The following is a 22,822-nucleotide window of genomic DNA, read 5'->3' on the forward strand; positions in this document are numbered from 1 at the left end:
CATCTTTTAAACATTCAGGAGTGTCCTGGCCATCACGGAGGGTGACATCCATTTGCCCTCAACGCAAGGTGACCAGGAGAGACAGCGGCACCTTCCCTAAACGCGGCATTCACTTCTACCGGATCTTGCTACAAGCAAATGCCTGTGTGGGAAGCGATGCTTCCACCAGGAAGCTACAGGCGTGCGCTACCTGCATCTCACCGTCTCACGTCCACAGGGAGATGCTCCCTCCCTAAGCAACCGCCAACTCTGGGCACTGCTCAGCAAGATGCAGCCAACAGTCCATGAGACGAAGTACTCACAGTGAGCACCTTCAGTGGTCTGTTCCACAAGTTAGCCAAAGTGAATCAAAGTGATCACACCTGCAGATGTCAGTAAACGTCCACCCAAGAACACTCCATGTTTTGCCCCCTGATAACGGGCTGGCACGGGGGCTGAGAGACTGAATTAAAACCATCGTTTCCTGTTCCTGAGCACAAACACCAGTGAGACAGTGCTCAGTGCACAACAGTGGCACCACCACACTGCAGATGTGTGTGTCCGCTCCACCACCTACAGTGCTCTCCTCATACCCTATAGAGAGAAAGCTGGTTAAGGAACCCGCGATGCTTGCAGAGAACCTCAAACCCCCAGTGTCGTCCATGTTTCCACAGCTTGCTCTCACTCCCGTAGGTGTGCTTTTTCAACACCTGTATTCAATACAGGAACAGTGGCCCAGGAGCCAATAAACTCAGCCCCATTTCTGGAATGAGAAACTGTTACCCCAAAAATGTACTAAGGACGTGGCCACAGAGGACATGTCGAACATGCCACGTGTCACGGACCTCAGCAGAGACTACTCTCTGCAGGTGCTGTGCCAGGTACAGGAACACAAAGACCAGAACCGTAGGTCCCTGCTCCCCAGGAGTCACCAGGGGACAGAGTAGTAGGCAGTGATCCGATTCACAATTCGTCTCTACAACAGAGAACGTGTAGGAGCTAAGGCAGCAGCCAGAGCAGTCCCTCGGCCAGCTGAGGGGGGCTCCGGGGAAGACGTGCACTCACAGCTACAGAGGGGGCGGGTGGAGGGGGGAGCAGCGCCTGTGTGTGAGTGTGGCCGGGACTCGGTGCTGCCTGAGCCAGAGGCGCCGAGAACAAGCTCGCCAATGACTCAGGCTTGGGCTTTTATATCCAGGCTAGTTTTACTTTTCACATTCAACTGCAAGAAGGTTTTGGGATTTGGAAGAAGAAAGAGAAGATATTTAGAATCAAGTTCTGTAACAGACCTTGAGAAATACCAGGATAGTCAAGATTCTTCTGTCCTTGTGGATAGAAATTCAGATTTCATGATTACTGCAGTCTAGCAAGGCATTTCTTAGTGGGAAGTATAACTTTAGTCCTAATTTTATTTTAATATTTAAAATAAACTTTTTCCATCGGGCTCTGTGCTAACAGCTCAGAGCCTGGACCCTGCTTCAGATTCTGTCTCCCTCTCTCTTCTCTGCTCCTCCCCCGCTCATGCTCTCTCAAAAATAAACATGGAAAAAATTTTTTAAATAATAAATAAAATAAAAATAAAAGTAAAAATAAAAAATTAAATTAAATTAAAATAAAATAAAACAAAACAAAACAAAACAAAACAAAACAAAACAAAATAAAATACATTTTGTTAAACGTGACCCTATCGGGGTACCTGGGCGGCTCAGTCATTTGAGCATCTGACTCTTGATTTCAGCTCAGGTCACAATTCCAGAGTCATGAGATCAAGCCCCTTGTTGGGCTCTACACTGAGTGTGTAACCTGCTTAGGATTCTCTCTCTCTGTTCCTCCCTCAGCCCCTCTGCCCCACTCATGCACTCTCTCTCTCTCTAAAGATAAAATAAAGTAAAATTTAATTTAATTTAATTAAAAAAAATAAACTATGACCCCATCATCCTCTGATTCTCCAGGGCAGTGTGGAATAAACCCACAAGTACATTTCCCATGAAAGTCATGTTTTTAAAAATTCTTTCTATGTCTAGATGTATGCCATGGGTTTGGCAGAATCAGAAAAACAGGAGATGTTTCCAAGAGAAGCCAGTTGAGTTAGCAGAGAACTTAGCAGGCAGGGTTTGCACAGCAAGCCAATTTGCTGCTTTAAGGAAAATAATTGACCGATTTGTGACCAATCAAAAATCAGAACTTTGGAAAAAAATCAAGCTTTCAAGCAAAAATCAGAACTTTGGAAAATTGCCACTGTGGCCTTGAAGCTTCTCCATTCTGATAAGGATCAGTGGTGACAGTAACAAAGGTCACTTTTTATACTGAATATCATCAGGAAGATGTGCACTAAATTATTCAGTGAACCAGTATTTTCCAAATAACCAATGCATGATGCTAGAAACCCATGCATGGGCACATCCACTCAAAGTGTGGGCTACAATAATGGTTCTGATGTTAACAATACAGTCAGCTCAAGGGTTTCAGAGTCTACACTGCAACTAACCATTAACAGGCTCTGGGGGCATCTGCGTGGCTCAGTCAGTTAAACGTCTGACTTAGGCTCTGGTCACAATCTTGCGGTAAGTTTGAGCCCGAGGTGGGTTCACTGCTGGCAGCGTGGAGCCTGCTTCAGATCCTCTGTCCCCCTCTCTATCCCGCTCTCGCTTGTGCACGTGCTCTCGCTCTCTCTCTCTCCCAAAGATAAACATTTAAGAAGCACTAAGGCACTGTTGTACTCTCCAAGAAAAATGGCTGAAAAGGCTACTAAAATACTCCTCCGTTTTCCAAATACACATCTGTGTGAGGCAGGATTTTCATCAATAACTTCAGCCAAAGCAACCTATGACAACAGCATGAGCGGAGAAGCAACTAGAAGAATCCATGTGTCCTCTGTTTGAGCCAGAAACTATGGAGATTTGCAAAGATGTAAATGACGCCCCTCTTCTTACTAAATATGCTTCAGAAAATAGTTCTTTTTGGGGCGCTTGGGTGGCTGAGTCAGTTAAGTGTCCGACTTCGGCTCAGGTAGTGATCTTGCGGTTTGTGAGTTCCAGCCCCACGTCAGGCTCTGTGTTGACAGCTTGGAGCCTGAAGCCTGCTTTGGATTCTGTGTCTCCCTTTCTCTCTGCCCCTCTTCCATTCATGCTCTGTCTCTCTCAAAAATAAACGTTAGAAAGGAAGGAAGGAAGGAAGGAAGGAAGGAAGGAAGGAAGGAAGGAAGGAAGGAAGGAAGGAAGGAAGGAAGGAAAATAGTTTTTATTTTAAAATTTTAAAATATGTGCTATTTATGTTATGTAATGGGGCTCATCTCAAAAGTGCTTTAATAGTTTTAAATTTGTTTTAATTTCAATACAGCAAATATTAACAGATAAAATATACAAAGACAGAAAAGCCCTTTGGAGTCCTCAGTTTTTAAGTTTAAAGGGCCTCAAGTCCAAAAATGTTGAGAACTGCTGCCTTCAGACACTAACTTTAACTCAATCTTAACTCAGCTGTGTCAATTTCTTATCCTGCAAAGATCACCGGCTGGGCCTGGAAGGATATTGTTACAACTGTGTGAACCTTGTTGGATCCTGATTTGAACGCTCCAATCATAAAAGAGGTTCTGGAGGTAATTGAGAATTTTTATATAGACTGGGTGCGAGTCAGTGATAAGAAGTCATAGTCAGCTTTTGTGACACGACAAGGTTACTGTGGTTACCTGGGATGACGCCAAGCCCACTACGTGCACGTTGCTTGATTTACTGACATGACAGCCTCCATCACCATAAAGTGACCTGTGGGCTTGGGAGTTGCGATACCCCACCGACAGCACTTGTTGAGACCACAGGCCGAGGAGGCAGTTGGTTCACAGTTACACACTTTTGGGGGAGGCTGTACTTCACCTCTGCCCACCCCAAGATCATAACAGGCATACGCCCTTGCCGTCCCTCCAGTCTGAGGGCCTCTCCTTTGCTCTCACAGGGAGGTGGTGGCCATTTGCAGGCCCAGCACTGTGTGCGGATGCCACCCGGGGTTGGACCTAGGCTGTACATCCTGTCTTCCAGGATTATAAATCCTTGGAGCGAATGGTGGCTTTGGGGCACACAAGTTACTCAGAATTCCAGCTGCCGATGTGTTTTTCACCCCTAAGGCTTCTTGCCTCTCATGCCACCTCAGCAATGTGTTGTAAAAGCTCATATCTTGTTTTAGTTTCTGTCATCCAGTAATTCAGTTGTTTCCCTTGAAGGAAGGAAGCGTTCAAGGTATCTCGTCTGCTGTACCACTGGAAACCAAAGAGAGTATCTCCATGTGCAACCAAAGTGACATAAATCACCGACCAAACAACTACATTTTGTTCTTCGCGCTTACGAATTTTTCTCCAAACCACAAGAAAATATTTCTATGTAAATTTCTAGGAATTTGCTCCAAGAAGCAGGGTCCAAATCAATCTGTTTGGTTCCAGAGCCATATTCCACTCTAACTGCCTGAGGAGGGCCTGGACTTAAAGCACCAGCTCGGGCACTGCGGTAGCACTCTTCACTGCTATGCATGAAGTTCAGACAGCCAGGAGACACTCTTAACTTTGGCTGTCCCCTCTCACAGCAGACTCAGGAAGGTCTCAAGGTTGTGGTCACAGAGGAGACGGCACTAGATGTGAACTTCTGACTTACTTCGTAAGTCGAGGCAGAAGAGGAAGAGTTGCATGAGACGCGCCAGGAAGGAGTGAGGTGTCAGAGGCAAGCCTGGCCCCGCTCGGGGCGCTGGCATCCAGTTGCAGAATCGCATCTTGAAGCAGAGACTCTGCCCCTCCCACTCAGCAGTCCTTTTCTCACAACACAAGCTCTCCTCGAAGATGCAGGGAGTCACTTACAGGAATGGCAAGGTCTACCACAGGAATGCTTGAGGAAGTCCGTGAACCCCCCTGAAATTACTTGCCAAATTGCGTGCCTGTAAATTTCTCTAGCAGGAAGCTCTACCAACTTTAGAGTCACGTAAAGACCATTACATTTAAAACTTTAGGGATTACTGATTACTATACTTGTTTCAAAATGTAGTTTTACCCATGAGAAAGTACTCAAAACTAGCCCAATGAAGTATCATTTAAATTTTCTTCTAATGTTTATTATTTTGAGAGAGAGAGAGCGTGAGCAGGGGAGGGACAGAGAGAGAGGGAGACACAGAATCCGAAACAGGCTCCAGGCTCTGAGCTGTCAGCACAGAGCCCGACGCGGAGCTGGAACTCACGAACCATGAGATCGTGACCTGAGCCGAAGTCGGATGCTTAACTGACTGAGCCACCCAGGCGCCCCTGAAGTATCATTTAATAATAAAATTTAGGTGATGAGCAACAGCTCCACAGACTATCAGCAAATTGCTATTTCTGTAACAGTCCAGAAAGCATGAATGGCTGGTCTCTTGGGTACCATGGTCTCCTTCCAACTGGCAGCTGCGCTGACTGCCAGAGCTGACCGAAGGCACTCATCTCCAGCTTAGCTGGTTTCCAGTAACTGTACTTCCACTATGTGCCTCTTTCTACCCACCTGTGCTAACTTACCTTTGTGAAGTGGTCAGAAAGGAGACTCCTTTGTTAGCACTACCAGACAGGGATGTGGGCGGGGTGGTGTTCTCACTTGTTTCTGTGAACCCATCCTTAACCCAGGGTTGGACTGGGCAATCAATGACCGAAAGCCACAGGGCTGTCAGCAAGTGCCCTCTACAGGACTCATGCTCTGCGTGTGCACACTGACAGCAGAGTTAACAACTCAAGACAGAAGCCATCTCTCTTTCTTTTCCGTTAATGCACACACAGGTCCTAACCTCATATGGTCCCCATCGCTCCCTCCCTAGGCCTCAAGGCCTCCAAAGAGCATTCCTATGATGTGTCGCCCGGATATCAATTCACACAACACTTTTATCCCACGGCAAAGTCCAGAGAGAAGAGAAAAGGGAGAGGAATCAGGTTCTCTCCTACATGCCTGAACACTGCCAAGCAGGAGCCCGTGACGGTGCACGCGATCAACACACAAGCCTCACAGCTTCACACGACCACAGCCCTTCTCCACAGCTCTCCCCAGCAGAACCAGAGAAAGGCAGCTTTCCCTCTTACCAGCGTGCCAAGGAAGGTGCTGATTGTGCGTGCCGCCTGGCAGAGGGCACCGTACTCTTCGAGAAGGAGGGAGATGAACTGGTGTGCCTGTGGAGGGCCCTGCAGGGCAGACGGGGCTTTCACTTTGGATGCAGCCGACAGCTGCCGGAGGAGTCGGACCTTCATCTCCAGCACATACTCTCTGGCCTGTTGTTCCAACCGCTGGTACAGCTGGTAAGGGTCCCTCTCACAGAGCCTGCGCAGAGAAGAGAGAGTCACCACTCACCCGTATCCCATCCACACAAGGCCCTCCTTGGAACTGTTCTACCAGCAACGTCCCGGAGCCTTTGCACAGGCACCCGCCCGACAACAGAAACAGCAGCCATCTTCTCAACCACCTGTGAGAGGGGCCATCACCCCACTCAACAGAGAGGAACCCAGGCACAGAAAGCATCGAGAACTCCAAAGTCACCAGCTAATGGACCAAAAAAACCCCAGTATTTACTCAGAGCTTACCCTGCACTAGCACTGGCTCGCACATGTACTGACTCAGCTGATCACTGAGTTCATCCCTCAGCCAAACACAGAAGTCCACACGGGCTGGGTAAAAGGCTGGAACTCACAGAACCAGCAGGTGGCAGTGCTTATACACGGGCACCGCAGCAGCTGTCTTGGGAGGGATGTGCTTTCTCAACCACAAGACTATCTAAAAACACAGGAGGCTGAAGACAATTAATTTTCAATGCCCGTACGTTAGGTGAAAAGCGACGATCCCAGCAGAAGTGATACCTGGCTTGGAGGACTAACGCAGACTATTCTGTCCTTTCTATGAATTCGGTATACAATCCAAACGGGCTTATTATTTTTATAATCAGAGGACACTGTCGAAACAATACATCCCTTTTTAAATTATCCCACCAAAAAACCCAAAGAAGCGTATAAAATAAAATCTCTAAAATGAGGAGCAGGGAAAAAATTAATAAGGGCCTTTCCACTGGGCCACAATAGCAGTTAACATTTTTATGAACTTCTTTCCTAACTTGTAGATAATCTACTTGTAAAGTGGCCGTTCCTCTTAAGTATGAGCTTCTGAGGAGCCTGCAGACAGAAACCCAGGATCACTGGGGTGACGACAGTATCTGTCTGTGACCCGCCACCAGGAGGAAGCACTCTGAGGCCAGTGCTTCATTAGACACAAGTTGTAAAACATATTAGGCCACAGTTCCTGGACTTTACATAATGGATCCTTTCACCTTCTGGGCACCACGTTTGGTCAAAAGGGAAGAATGTAGTAAGTTGCCATCTATTTCAGTTTTAAATTAGCGCACCACCTGAGTTGCAAAGACAAGAACCAAGTGAAACCCAGCAATGAAACATGGGAAGCCTTATACACAATGTGGCTAGAGAAACAATAAAAACTGATGGGACTCCCACTGAGGCCAGTATGTTTCAGACAGACAGTTTCTTAATTTCCAGTACAACAACTGTCCTGTGAAACGGAATGCATTTCGTGTGTTAAATGGACACCACAGAAGACTCAAATGACAGAGGAACAATCAAACTTATAGGGAGACTGGATGCCTCTTAACGTGGAGAACTGTACATCTGTTTTACTTTATGTCTCTGTCCCTCTCTGTATTCTACAAATTTAATGAAATGGCCATGGGGTACTCCTGCAAGTAGACTTTTTAAAAACCGTATGACCAAGAGGCAGGAATACGCTGAAGATGCGGGCAGCTCATTCATACATACAGTCAACAAGCACGGGCGCGCCTGTGTGCTGAAGGTTATTCTAACCCGTCAAACCGCAGCAGTGAGGAAGCCAAGTAAAGAAACTCTCCGCCCACGTGACGCTTATGGCACGTGCATATATATGATGGAATTCTAGGTAACGGCAGTAACGTAATAAGAAAGAAGGCAAGGGGAGGAATAGTGATGGCAGGGAGGCGCCTCAGATCTTAGGGTGGCCTCTTTGAGGTTACTCCGAAAAGTAATGTGAACAATGGAAGGGAGGAAAAACAACCCCGAGGAAGCAAGAACAATGCAGACAGAAGAGCAAATGCAAAGGTCCTGGAGCAGGAGCGAGTGTGGCCAGGAGAGGAATGACGGGAGCCAGCACAGCTGGAATGCAGTGACTAACTAACAGTATGAGAGTGGCGCAGAGCAGGACCATGCAGGACGCTGGGGGCCACGGAAAGGAGGAAAGGATTATCGTCACCAGCTGTACAGGCATCACACACATCCCTCTCCTGATGTGTGTCGGCACATAACCAACAAAAACAGCAGCGTTCCTGGATGCAAGGACTGGGGGAAATACGGTTATCCGACATATACACTTCTAGATGGGGGCGTGAGATTTCCACATAACAGTATTATTTCACTCTTAGAGCAACACTGCTTCCCAAACCTTCACAACTCACAGTATTACCTTTGTAATTTCCATGGTAACATCTCTCACCACACTGTACCTGCTGGGTATTCTCCTTCAACTGCCTCGTTTGACTTTAGCCACTTCCTAAGCATTCACAGTGTATGAAGTCATGGGCCTGAGGTGCAGGTCATGTTTCTTCCTCATACTCACTTGGCAACCTAACTTCCAAAACAGGCACATACCACCCAGAACCGCCTCCTGGAACACAGGCCAAGTGCTAAACACACTGGCCGGATTCAACCACTAGTCAGTAGAACCCATGGCCAATCACTATTCCAGTCTCCACAGATAAACCGTACTCTACAGCAAACAAGGGTTTCCAAGACCCCCAGAGGTGTTGCATTCAAAATGTGAGAAAAAGAAAACAAAAGGAGAATCGATCCATGAAATGTCCAGCTCAAATTTATTCCTCTTATTCGGAACATGTCAAAAAAAGAGGAAAAAGATGCTACAAGCTGTAAGGAAGAATAAAAATTATGCCCACCTCAAGTTCTGTAGTGTCAGCGGGCACAAAGTGCTGCCATGTGGTGAGCCACTCTTGTCTGAGAATCACCCACATGTCCAGGCCTGGCTACAGCAGGCCCTCTACTCACGCTTACACGCGTTCTCAAGCTGCCTGGCCTCACGGAAGCTTCTTCTCACCTTGACAGTGGGATAACTGCCTGTCCTGTCCTCCTTGGGTTAACTACATGCAAGAGTGCCTCCTGAGGAAGTGCTTAGATCACCCCCGGCACAGAAAGTACTCAAAAAGCAGTGTTACGGTCTGTCTCAGCGCTAAGAAACGAAAGAAACATGTCAACTCATTTTTCTTTTTTTATTATACAGACAAGAGGTATTTCATCAGAATTAGAATTGGAAACTTTACCCAGCAGGTGTGCTTTTTGGCAGTCTGTCTGCTGAAGACTGGCAGTGCCCCTGGGGCCGGGCCAAGCACGCACGGCCGAGCTCACTAGGTCCTGGAAGGAGACCCCCCCCCCCCCCCCACCGCAAGCAGAGAGGAGGCTTCCCCGCAACAGGTGAGGGAGGGACATGACACAGGGGGCAACCTGTACCTATCCACGAGCTCCTTCACCCCCTCCTTGTCCGGCACGAGACTCTGGTCTTGGTCGTCCGCCAGCGGAGTCCCTGCCTGGCGGTAAATGCAGCGGACCATGTAGCGCACTTCTGACCAGTAGTTCTGCAGCTGCTGGGGCTCCCGGTCTGTGTCTGCCGAAATCTCTCTGTTAGAGGGCACAAGAGCAAGGAGGTCAGGGTTAGCGCAAGGTCGGTGTCGCCCTTCACCCTCCAGACAGCCCAAGGGGAGGGGGGGGCACCCCGACTGCCGCCGTGGCCCCAGGTGCCCACAGCGGCCGGTCCCCGGACCCTGGACCGCTGTCCCGGGGCCCCTCCTTGCACGACGCGGGGCCCCTCCTTGCACGACGCGAGCTAACGCACCTGGCCTCCCGCATAGGGAACGCAGAGGCTCCCCAGGCAGCTCTCACTCCCCATGAAGCCCCCGCTACCCACCCACCCCCGCCCCGTCCCGCCCTCCGCGCGGCCGCTGTGGCTGCGGTCCCGAGCCCCCTAAGCCCCGGCTTCTCTTCCCCTCTGCCCCGCAGGCAGCAGCCGCAGTGCCGGCCTGCCCAGCGTCCTGGGGCAGGGGGGCGGCTCTCGCGCTCCTCACCCCACCCCGCTTCGCTTCGCCTCGCCTCGCCTCGCCTCGCCCCCTCCCACCCCACCCCCCGGGGCACCCGTACCTGCGCTCGCTGCAGGCCTCGCAAGCACACGCGGCGTCCGAGGGGGCGGCGCCCAGCCCGGCCGAGGGCAGCGTCTGTGCGCCGAGGGCCAGCCTCCCGCCGCCCGCCTCCGGCTGCGAGCCGCTGAGAGGGGAGTGAAGAAGAAAGTCTTGGCCCTGCTTGAAAAAGAGAACAGGACAGACCATGTTCAAACGTTCACGGCACAAATTTGTGACCAACGCGTCAGAAAAAGGCCTTGGAGAAACAGACTGAAACCTAGACGCTGACGAGATCCCCAACGGCCTCACCTGGGCGACTCTTCCTGACACCCAAGACCTTTGCAACTGACTGTCGCGCCTTCAGGCGTGCCACCTGATCCCGGGAAGGCCGTCCGAAAACGTCGCTCATTCTCCAGAGAAGAGCAGCTCCAGCCCCGCACGCGCGCCGGGCCGGCCCCCACCCGTGGGACGGCGCTCGGGGCGCAGCCGGTGGCCCCAGCCGGGAGCCCGCCGGAAGTAGCCGGAAGTGGCTGCGCCGCGGGTTCTGAGGGACGGGAGGCTGGAGAAGCGAGCGTTCCGGGCAGAGGCGGCGGGATGAAGCGGGCTCCGACCCCCGTGACTGGACACCCAACGGCCACTCCAGGGGACAGAAATGCGACCCTTACGCCCTCCCCGGTCTTGGGACGTGACCCCAACACCCACCCAGCTGGCACCCTGTCCCTCGATGACGGGACCTGAGAAGGACCCTGGTACGATGTGGGAAGTGGGCTCCTGTCTGAGAGCGGATGACCCCTGCCCCCCCCCCCGCAAGAAAGGGCACCAACAGGGCAGCCGGCCCCACGGCCATCGCCCGCACAGCTGAGGGGAGGGGCAGAGCCGCGGGAGGGGCGCTGAAGGGAGTGCGCACGCGCGAACACCGGGCCGCAAGCCCTCCCTCGCGGGCTGTGGCGTCTGCGGGCAGACCCGTGGGGCACCTCCTGGGCTGGCTACCGGGGGGAGCACAGAACGCCGGGCCTATCGTGCGGCCCCTGGAGTCCGGGCACCCGGCGGGGCGCAGCAGGAGCCAGGGGCGGGCCAGCACTGAGGGCGGGGGCAAGCGGGACTGCGGGCTGTCTCACAGAGTCCGCCGCACACAGTCCCGTGCCAAGTCCCAACCGTGGCCTAGGGGGGCGGCTGTCACCAAGGAGGACCACGGACAGCCCGGCAAAGGGCAGAGGACCTGAAAATGAGGCCATTCTAATACCACAGCGACGGGAAAGGCCTGAAAAGGGTCCACAGGTCCGCAGGCGGTGCTGGCGGAAGCAGGCTGCCCCCCAAGGACAGCAGGTCCGTGCCCCTCGCGGAGGAGGTCTCCTCGCTCCTCCACCCCCATCGAACCCAACAGCAAGGCTGCCGCGCGACTCCAAGCCTCAGCGGATGCACGACCCGAGCCCAACCAGGCCACGCCCCGTCACCTGTGCCCGCGCCGACCCGACCGCGGCGGCTCCGCCCGGGCCCACGGCTCCTCTGCAAGTAGCAGCCAGGGTGGTGGCTGCAGCAAGAGAGACCCTGTCACCTCCCCGCACAGAACTTCCATACCAGCTAGGAACAGACTCTAACTATCTCAACACAGTCCTCTAGCCTTCCCAGGGCACACTGTTGCCCTCCTGTCACCGTACTTGTTCTCGGCCTGGAGCGCTAACCCCCTAGCCCTGTGAATGGCCTGGCAGACGGACAGAGTCCTAGCAGGCACACCTCAGCAGAGAAACGGGGGAGCCAGGGGTCAACCTTTGGCCTCTGGGCCCCAAATGCACCCTTGCCTCCGGGGTCTGTGTGGGAGCAGCCCCGGCAAACACGCCTCCCCAGCTGCTGGCGCCGAGCGGAGCCTTGCCGGCAGGGGGCGCCAGAGGGACACTGCGGAGGCAGGGGCTCTTTCCGCCAGCCCCTCGGAGAAGCGAGGTGGACTGAGCGCCGCCAGCTCCCCCCCTCGAGCCCACCTGACGCGCCCTGCAGCTCCTCAGCAGCTGCTCCGCTACCCGGAGAGCCTCTTCCCAGGGGGTCGGTCCTGCCTGGCGTCGTCTCCCTAAGCTGCGTGGTAGAGGCTGCCCCCTAGATGTGCCACTGCTGGATTCTTTTGCGTTCCCTTCCCAGATGTGGCTAGTTGATCTGTTACACTTGGCTCTCCACGCAAAAGTGCCCCTGTTCAAACTACTGGTGTGGGTGCCCATCTCCTGACCTTGATCACCCCTGTTAATCTCTTATCACAAACTGCTCTTTGAAATCCTGGTGTCTCCCTTGTTTTCCTGTTGTTGTCGCTGTGTTGTTTTTCACCTGTCTTCATCACTGGAAGCTCAGTTCCACAAGAGTGGGACTCTTTCCATCCTGCTCACTGCTGTGCACTAGCACCTGACACACAGGACAGACTCCGAACAGCAGCCAAGAACCCGAAAAGTAACATTTCCTGGTGACAAGGGATGAAATGAGGCCTTTTAAAATAGCACATGCCCATACAGTAAATCCTTAAATGTGCCACCTTGTAGTGCTCATCTTACACAGATTTAACTTCTGTCCAAATCTAACACAGTTTAAGAGAATACAACAAAATCCAGCACTCAACAAGGTAAAATGCACAATGCCCAGCATCCAGTAACAAAACCAAGAAGAAAGAAAATATGACTCACAACCATGAGGGAAACCAATCAAGAGAAACAGAACCCAAAATAACGAAAATGATGCAACCAAGAGACAAGAATCTCAAACTGGTGATTATAAACTCTGTAAGTTTCAGAAAGTAGAGGAAAACAGAAAACACTAGGGCAGCAAGTGAAAATGTAAAAAATAAGCAAATGGAACTTCTAGAAATGAAAATATAAGCTGTCTTACAACAGAGTATCAATAAATCTCAAGTAATAATCCAAAATGAGGTACAGCAACAAGACTGAAAAAAAAACAAACAAACGAAGCATTTCTAAAACAAAAGTCAAGATGTCTAACATGCAGGTAATGGCATCCCAGAATAAAAGGCTATATAAAGAAATAGCTGAAAATTTCCCACATTTGAGGAGACCATAAACTGGCATATCTTAAAAGCTCATCTAATCCCAAGCACAATTAACAGAAAGCAAACCACACCAAGGCACATCAGAGTGAAACTGCCAAAAAGCAACAATGGGGTGCAAATCGGAGAAGCAGGCAGAGGAAAACATCCCTTCTGCACACAGGAGCAAAGACAAGAATGGCAACATGCTTCCGACAGAAATAGGGAAGCCAGCAAAGAAATGACCAACAACCTAGCATTCTTAGCAAAAACAACTTTTTAAAATGAAGGCAAAGGAAAAGTTTTCAAACAAACAGCAGTTCCCCGGCACTACAGGAAACGTTAAAGGCAGAAGAGCGCAGGTGAATGGTGTGAAGAACACCAAGCTTATAAAGGGGAGTAGAGGGAAAGGACAAGGACTTTTCTCGTTTATTAAGTCTTTTAAAAAGATAATTAACTATTTAAAGCTAAAGTAATAAAAATGTACGGTAAACTCTATATTTGTATGAGAAAAGCAGATGACTATACAAACACTGGTCAACCTCAGAGTACAACTTTTTAAGGCTCTTAACACTACATGTTAAGCATATAATATTCTTTGAAAGTAGAGGTTGAAAAGTTGAAGATACATATTGTGAATTCTGGAACCACTAAAAGTAATGAAACATAGCAAAACCAAAAGGCAACCAACGGAACAGGAGAAGATATCTGCAAACAACGTATCAGATAACAGGGTTAGTGTCCAAAATCTATAAAGAACTTATCAAACTCGACACCCAAAACCAAATAATCCAGTGAAGAAATGGGCAGACGACATGAATAGACACTTCTCCAAAGAAGGCATCCAGATAGCCAACCGACACATGAAAAAATGCTCAACATCACTCATCATCAGGGAACTACAAATCAAAACCACGATGAGATACCCCATCACACCTGTCAGAATGGCTAACATTAACAACTCAGGCAACAACAGATGTTGGCGAGGATGCAGAGGAAGAAGATCTCTTTTGCACTGTTGGCGGGAATGCAAGCTGGTGCAGCCACTCTGGAAAACAGTATGGAGGTTCCTCAAAAAACTAGAACTACCCTACGACCCAGCAATTGCTCTACTAGGCATTTATCCAAAGGATACAGGTGTGCTGTTTCAAAGGGGCACATGCACCCCAATGTTTATAGCAGCACCATCAACAACAGCCAAAGTATGGAAAGAGCCCAAATGTCCATTGATGGATGAATGGATAAAGAAGATGTGGTATGTATGTGCGTGCGTGTGCGTGAGCACGCGCGCGCGCGCGCACACACACACACACACACACACACACACACACTGGAGTATTACTCGGCAATCAAAAAGAATGAAATCTTGCCATTTGCAACTACGTGGATGGAACTGGAGGGTATTATGCTAAGCGAAATTAGTGAGAGAAAAAAAATATATGACTTCCCTCATATGAGGACTTTAAGATACAAAACAGATGAACATAAAAGAAGGGAAGCAAAAATAATATAAAAACAGGGAGGGTTGACAAACCATAAGAGACTCTTAAATATGGAGAACAAACAGAGGGTTACTGGAGGGGTTCTGGGAAGGGGGATGGGCTATATGGGGTAAGGGACATTAAGGAATCTACTCCTGAAATCAATGTTGCACTATATGCTAACTAACTTGAATGTGAATTAAAAAAATAAACTAAATTAAAAATTTTTTAAAAAGAAAAAAAATGAAACAAAGTAATAGGTAATAAGCCAAGAGGAGGTAAAATAGAATCATAAAAAGTATTCAACTAATCGAAAAGAAAAGAAGGAACAGGAAGGAAAGAGTAGCAAACAACAGACAGGAAAAAATAGAAAAAAAAAAAAAAAGATGGTAGATTTATATCCAAACTTATCAATAATGACATGAAATAGAAATAGTTAAATTTTCCAACTCTTAGAAGATAGATTGGATTAAAAAACAAGATCCACTACGCTTTCTACAGCAGATTATAAAGACAAATTGGTTAAAAATTAAGGTTGGGAGACATACTGAATGCAAATACTAACCAAAAAAGGCTGGGTGGCTCCATGAGCCACCATACTAAAGCTGGCTTTAGTATGAGGAATGTTAGCAGCAATGAATGAAGGTTATGATGATGATGAAGACAAAATTAATAATAATAACAACATGACTGATTTAACAAGAAGCAGTAACAGTGGTAAATAAGCATGCCAATAACAGAGCTCAAAATACATGGAGCAGGAATTAAAAGGAGAAATGCGTAGGGGCACCTGGGTGGCTCCGTTGGTTAAGTTCCAGACTTCAGCTCAGGTCATGATTTCACAGCTTGTGGGTTCGAGCCCCACGTTGGGCTCTGTGCTGACAGTTCAGACAGAGCCTGGAACCTGCTTCAGATTCTGTGTCTCCCTTTCTCTCTGCCCCTCCCCAGCTCATGCTCTGTCTCTCTCTGCCTCAAAAATAAATAAAAACATTTTTAAAAATTAAAAAAAAAAAAAAAAAAGAAAAAGAACAAAGCCAGAGAACCTCTACATAATTTCATGACTTACTCTAAAAAGCTTAAGGAATCAAGACTTTTAAGGTACTAACAAAAGGATGAGTAATATATGTAAAGTGGAAGACAGAGTCCAGAAGTAGACCCATACATTCAGTACCAACTGATTTTTTACAATGATGCCAAGATAATTTAACCAGGAAAAATAGTATTTTCAGCAAATAGTTCTGAAACAAATGGATATCGACATGAAAAAAGGATGAACCTCAACCTTACTTTACAAAAGATACAAAATTTCACTCAAAATAGATCACAGATCAGGGCGCCTGGGTGGCTCAGTCGGTTAAGCGTCCAACTTTCGCTCAGGTCATAATCTCACGATGCGGGGGTTTGAGCCCCACGTCGGGCTCTGTGCTGACAGCTCAAAGCGTGGAGCCTGTTTCAGATTCTGTGTCTCCCTCTCTCTCTGCCCCTCCCCCCACTCATGCACATGCTAGCTCACGTTCTCTCGCTCTCTGTCAAAAATAAATAAACATTAAAAAAAATAAACATTGTAAAAAATTTACAAAAGATACAAATTTCACTCAAAATGGATCCCAGATTGGGGCGCCGGGGTGGCCCAGTAGGTCAAGCGTCCGACTTCGGCTCAGGTCATGATCTCACGGTTCTTGGGTTCAAGCCCCGCATCCGGCTCTGGGCTGACAGCCTGAAGCCTGCTTCAGATTCTGTGTCTCCCTCTCTCTCTGCCCCTCCCCTGCTCATGCTCGCTCGCTCTCTCTCTCTCAAAAATAAGTAAACATTTAAAATAAAAAAAAGGAGGGGAGGGTGGGTGATGGGCATTGAGGAGGGCACCTTTTGGGATGAGCACTGGGTGTTGTGTGGAAACCAATATGACAATAAACTTCATATACTGAAAAAAAAATAAAATAAAATAATTAAATTAAATTAAATTTAAAAAAGGATCACAGATCAAATATATGGGCTCAAAACAGAAGTCATTTAGAAAAAACCACAGGGCAAAAAAAATCTTTATAAGCTTGGGTAGCAAAGATTACTTACATAGAACACAAAAAACCCAAATCACTTAAAAATCGATAAACTGGGGGCTCCTGGCTCGGTCAGTTAAGCATCCAACTCTTGATTTCAGCTCAGGTCATGATCTCAAGGTCGTGGGATCAAGCCCCATGTTGGGCTCCATGCTGAGTGTACAGCCTGCTTGGGATTCTCTCTCTGCCCCTCCCTCGCTTGGATGTGCGCACGCCCATGTGTGTTCTCTCTCTCTCTCTCAAAATAAATTATTTTTAAAACATTGATAGAAATTTAAAATTCTGCTTTTCAAAGAATAGTGTTATACAATGAGAAGGCAAGCCACACACTGGGAGGAAACATTTGAAAAATATACCTGACGAAAGGCTTGTATTCAGAATATACTATAGAGATCTGTGACAATTCAATAATAATAAGACAAATAACCTAATTAAAAACAGGCAAAAGATTTGAAGAGCCACATCACCAAAGGGATACAGATGGAAAATAAGTACAAGAAAAGATGTTCATCAGGTCATTAAGAAAATACCAGTTAAAACCCTGAGATGCACTATAAAGCCACTAGAATGGCCACAATTAAGGACTGTGAATGTATCCAGCCTTGGTGAGGACACAGATTAACAGGAACTCTCATACGTGGCTGGAAAACAGTACAAGCACTTTGAAAAATTCCAAGACAGATCCTTACAATTCCACTCCTAAGTATTTAACAAGGAGAAATGAACTATGTCCACACAAAGACTTGTACTCAAATGTTACCAGTGGCTGTACCGTTAATAGCAAACCCAAAAAACATAAATGTCCTTTCACTGGTGAATGGATAAGGAATACTATTCAGAAATAAAAAAGAATTAACTATGGATACGTAAAACAACGGAGAGGAGTTTCAAAATCATTACATTAAGCAAGAAAAGCCAAAGACCACCACCTGGACGATATATCTGTGAGGCTCAGTTCTGTCTGCCCAATCTGACAGCTCTGAGTGGTAGTGACAACCTGTATCAGCAACCACTCTCATGATGTTCACCATGAAGGAACTTTATATGTCTGTATTAGGAACCAAGACCCAACAGGGCAAACATTCAAGATACAAACAAATATTAGCAAACTCTTGAATGGCTGGTTTAAATTGAGACTATAGGCCTTGGTAAGACCCGCAGGCACATAACTGCTGGAGAATCAGGCTCCTTAGTATAAAATGCAAGACTTACGTTTTAATGACATATTTGAGAACACAGACACAATTGCTAATGTCCAGAATCAATAGGAAGGCTTTAAAATAATCAACCTTCGGGGTACCTGGGTGACTCAGTCAGTTGAGTATCCAGCTCTTGATTTCGGTTCACATCATAATCTCACAGTTCACAGGTTCAAGGCATGTATCAAGGCTCCCATGCTGACAGTGTAGAGCCTGCTTGGGATATTCTCTTCCTCCCTCCCTCCCTCCCTCTCTCTCTCTCTCTCCCCCTCCCCTGCTCGCTCATGCACTCTCTCCCAATAAATGAAAATAAAATAAAATAAACTTGTAAACAAAAAACCAGTATTCATCTGCCAAGTAGTCTTCCTTGGGGCAGGATGCCTGAGCGTGACACAGACCTCTTCAAAGAAAACAATTTTGGGGGCACCTGGGTGGCTCAGTCCACTGAGTGTCCAACTTCAGCTCAAATCATGATCTCATGGTTTGTGGGTTTGAGCACCGCATCAGGCTCTGTGCTGACAGTTCAGAGCCTGGAACCTGCTTCAGATTCTCTGTCTCCCTCGCTCTCTACCCCTACCCCACTCATGCACACGCGCACGCTCGCTCTCTCTCTCAAAAATAAACAGTAAAAAAATTTTAATAAAAAATTTTTAAAAATATAAAAATAAAGAGACAGATGAATGATTAACTGAAACCAAATTGCTAAATTCAACACAGGCCTGGTTCTGACTACTAAGGAGCAGGCTGTTTTGAGTTAGGCCTATATCCTCACAGGTCTCTTTTTACAAAACACCTTGAGCACCCCATCTCTCTGCCTGTCTGAATTTCTCCTGCACAGAGCAGGCCATACGTTCGTGGGTCTCTGCTTGGCCTCAGTGAAGAATGTTAAGCATTAAGATAACCTCTGTTCCTTCCTCAGTAGCCTTGACAAGCAGTGCACCCAGGCCCAGCAGGCCACAGAAGTCAGGAACAAGGCCCTCCCATACACAGCGGGCCCTCCAAAGATCTGAACATGTCCTCCCCCATTATCAGAATACAAACAAAATATTGTGAACTCTACTGTGCAGGAAGAGTATTTGTAAATGTTCTGAGGTCCTAAAACATTACCTTTGGATATAAATTAAAGGTAAGCTTGCTCCTTTCATTCAAAAACTATCCCTAGGGTCTATTATTCTGTGCTGAGCTTGTGCAGACACCCTGACTTTGGGGGGGGGGGCGGGGGCGGGCAGGGAGACAGGAGCCAGGACAAAGTGGCTGTGGCTGGGGTGGATGCCTGCACGTGTCCAGTGGAAGGAACAGTGCACCTTGGGGGGGGGGGGAGTGTTGAGCCAAGTGGACACCCCGGAGGCCCAGCTTCTGCTGAGCCTATGCAGCCACCCTGACCCTTCCCAAGCAGCCCTGCCACCCTGTTCTCCTTGTCCAACACAGGGGGTGCTGCTGAGGGGGGCAATGTCTGCGCCTTCAACAGGGACTCAGGCCACAACCTGGACACCCTGACAGCTCACTGTTCTCATTTCTCAAGGAGACCACGTAAAAACCTTACCCACTCCCCAGTTTCTTCCCATCCTATGAAATCCAGTCTCCCTCTCAAAAAAAATGTTATAAAAAAGATTTCTGACAGTAATTTTCTCAACTTCCATGTTCCCCACCCCACCTTACTTGCACCCCTATGCAGCCTTGCCTGAGAATCCCATCTCAACAGAAAGATGAGTCTTCTAGAAAGAGGTCCCAGGTCTCCCATCCTAGTGGGACCTCAGGGGTACCACCATTTCTCTGCCTTACTCTTTCCCACCCCCAAGCAATTTCAAAGTCTGCCTACCCAATGCTAAGTGTGGGCAAGAATATGGTAACTGGAACTCAAAACACTACTGGCAGGGATAGAAACTGGAATGATCACTTGGGAAACTGCTATTATCTTATAAATGTAATAAACATTTGAATTACCTACAACCCAGCAATGCTACTGCATAAACAAACACCATGATAAGTAATTTTACATGTCAACTCAACTGGGCTAAGAGGTAACAGACAGCTAGTAAAACATTATTTTCGGGTGTGTTTGTGAGGGTGTCTCTGGAAGAGATGAGCATTTGAATTGGTAGACTGAATAAAAACGATCCCCTCACCAGTGAGGGTGGGTATCATCTGTTCTACTGAGGGTCACAGGACAAAAGGGGAAGGGCCAACTGACTCCCCGCTTCAGCTGAGACACCCCCGCCTCCTGCCTTCGGATGTCAGCAGTCCTGGTTCTCTGGCTTTCCAACTCAGACCAAGACTCACACCACTGTCCCCTGGTTTTCAGGCCTTTGGACTCAGACTGAATGACACCAGCAGCTTTCCTGGGTCTCCAGCCTGCAGGTAACAGACTGTGGGACTTCTTGGCCCCCATAACCACATGAGCCAATCCCTATAATAAATCTCCTTCTCTCTCCTTCCTTCCTTACCCTCTCTTCCTCCTCCCTTTTCTCTTTCCCTATCTCTCTCTCTATCCCCCTCTCTCAATCCCTCTCTTTCCTGTCGGTTCTCTTTCTCTGGAAAATGCTAATCAACACACACTCTTAACAAAACCCTTACAAATGAGTAACTGGAGACAGGTATACAAATGCCCTGACAGCATTTTTAACAATCACTGATAATTGTAAAAAAAAAAAAAAAAAAAAAAGCAAAACTGTGTATCTTTCAACAAAATTACTGATGAATAAATTATATACAGTAACATATTGAATTGTATGTGAATCACAGATGAATTACATCTGTGAATAAGTGCAGCTACCCAGACAGCATGAGGAATCTTATAAACAAAGACACAGAGGCAACATAAACATACACCATTTTCATAAAGATCAGAAATAAGCAAAATTAAATTATTAGAGATACACATATAGGCAATATAATTGTTACAGGAATTTTTAAATAAGGGAATGATAAATATAAAATTCAAGGATGGTGGCTACCTCAGAAGGGGAGGAGGGAAGATGGGGAAGGCAAAACCCAGAAAGGTGCCTGAGTATCTGGAACGACCTGGTTTAATGCTGGCTGGCGCTCATTTTACTACCCTTCATAACATGCTTATTATACACATATTCATACATAGCTGTCTCAACTATTATAACAAAAAATGAAATTTAATGGGGGGGGGGGGATGCCTCTCCCTGACTACCAGCTCTTTCCTTCCAGATTTAAATGCTCTCAGCCCCTCCTCCAGCTCCCCTTTCTCTCTGGATCTGCTCTCCCTGCCTTCACAGTCAAGCATCTTCAAAATCAGCACCTTAAGTTGACTTTCGCAGCTTCCTCACCAATACTTTTATTCTTCACACAGCTCAGTCTGGCTTCTGCTCCCACACTTCCACTGACATGAATCTAGCAAAGGTCAGATACAATCTCTTTGTTGTCACATTCAACACTTGAGATCTTGTCTTGGTTAACTTTTTAAAATGTCTGTTAGGAGGACAGTTGCAGACAGTCCTCCGTGGGTCTCTCCTGGTCTTGATGGATCTACCAGGGCTGTAAACCTCTGCCTATTCTCTCCTGCCCCTCCCCGCTGGGCCATTTCTCAGCATTTATGAAGCAGAGAACCTTGAGACAAAGTGCAGGAGTGCTTACTGCCCACTATAAAAATGACAGATCCGGGGGCGCCTGGGTGGCTCAGTCGGTTGAGCATCCGACTTCAGCTCAGGTCATGATCTCACAGTGTGTGAGTTCGAGCCCCGCGCCAGGCTCTGTGCTGACAGCTCAGAGCCTGGGGCCTGCTTTGGATGCTGTGTCTCCCTCTCTCTCTGCCCCTTCTCTGCTCATGCTCTGTCTTTCTCTGTCTCAAAAATAAATAAAAACATTTAAAAAAAATTTAAAAAAAAATGACAGATCCCCAAACTCAGTGCTCCTTCACCCTGACCAACATAAACTCACTGTACCCACAGCACGTACGTAGGCCTCTCCACTCCACAGACATGGGATTTGGGGAAGGGAAGAGAACAAGGGGGGTGGACATGCTCGTGATGGCTGCTGCACTGTGAGCAATAAAGTCTGCAGTCTCTGACCCAGGAGTCTCGTGTCCCCTCTAACAGCCATAAAAGAGTAAAAAAGTAGCTTATCACCTTCAAGTAGGGCAAAAAATCAAATCTCAGGCCCAACCACCACTGACCACACACATCATCCTTCAAATGACTACCTTCACTGGGCACCTGGGTGGCTCAGCTGATGAAGCATCAACTTTTTATTTTAGCTCAGGTCATGATCTCGTGGTTCCTGAAGCTCCACTTCCTGAGATCGAGCCCTGTGCTGACAGTATAGAGCCTGCTTGGGATTCTCTCTCTCCCTCTCTGCGTCTCCCCTGCTCATGCACACTGTGCTCTGTCTCTCAAAATAAATAAATAAATAAATAAATAAATAAATAAATAAATAAATAAATAAAACAAGCAAACAAACATTAAAACGACTGTCTTCACTCAGTTCTGGTTATCACACTTGCTTGGTTTTTTTTTCTCTGATGTCTACTTTACATCTCTGTCTCAAATATCAGGTGTTCTCTAGAAGTGCCTCCTTAATATTCCACTTCTCACTCGGCCCACGATCTTGGGTGTTGTGCCAGTAACCAAGGTTGAGAAGGTGAGTAAAAGGCATCTGTGTGGAGTCTTTTAATGAGTGTTGCAGGACTACCCAGCAATACAGAAAACATCTGAGACAAACAGACTTTAAGTTGAAATTGCAACTCTTAGGAACAACAACAACAACAAAACATTGGGATTCCAGTTGAAAAAAGTAAGATCAAAGACCTGAGTCATAAAATAGGGGTCTTGCAATCTCAATTCAATTAGCAACTTAAAAAGTCAATTACATCTCTACTGACAAAGTTAGATGAGGAAGAATGTAGAAGGCCTCATTTAAAACAGAACAAGC

At 47.5% G+C, this 22,822-nt stretch overlaps 1 protein-coding gene across 5 annotated transcripts in view; it reads right to left on the bottom strand.

Annotated features, from left to right (window-relative positions):
- The window catches only part of FAM193A (family with sequence similarity 193 member A), a 164,698-nt gene that overhangs the window by 59,223 nt on the left and 82,653 nt on the right, over positions 1–22,822 (bottom strand). For 3 of the 5 annotated variants that reach the window (XM_030314349.1, XM_030314347.1, XM_030314348.1), the window contains 3 exons: positions 10,196–10,353; positions 9,512–9,679; positions 6,050–6,284 (listed from right to left, as the gene is read on the bottom strand). In XM_030314349.1, the coding sequence (XP_030170209.1) occupies positions 6,050–6,284; positions 9,512–9,679; positions 10,196–10,353 (561 nt within the window). The remainder of the gene's footprint in view (positions 1–6,049; positions 6,285–9,511; positions 9,680–10,195; positions 10,354–22,822) is intronic. The other 2 variants (XM_032593022.1, XM_030314350.1) reach the window with 1 other exon arrangement.

This window comes from Lynx canadensis, chromosome B1 (genome assembly GCF_007474595.2).
Source record: "Lynx canadensis isolate LIC74 chromosome B1, mLynCan4.pri.v2, whole genome shotgun sequence".
Lineage (NCBI taxonomy): Eukaryota > Metazoa > Chordata > Mammalia > Carnivora > Felidae > Lynx > Lynx canadensis.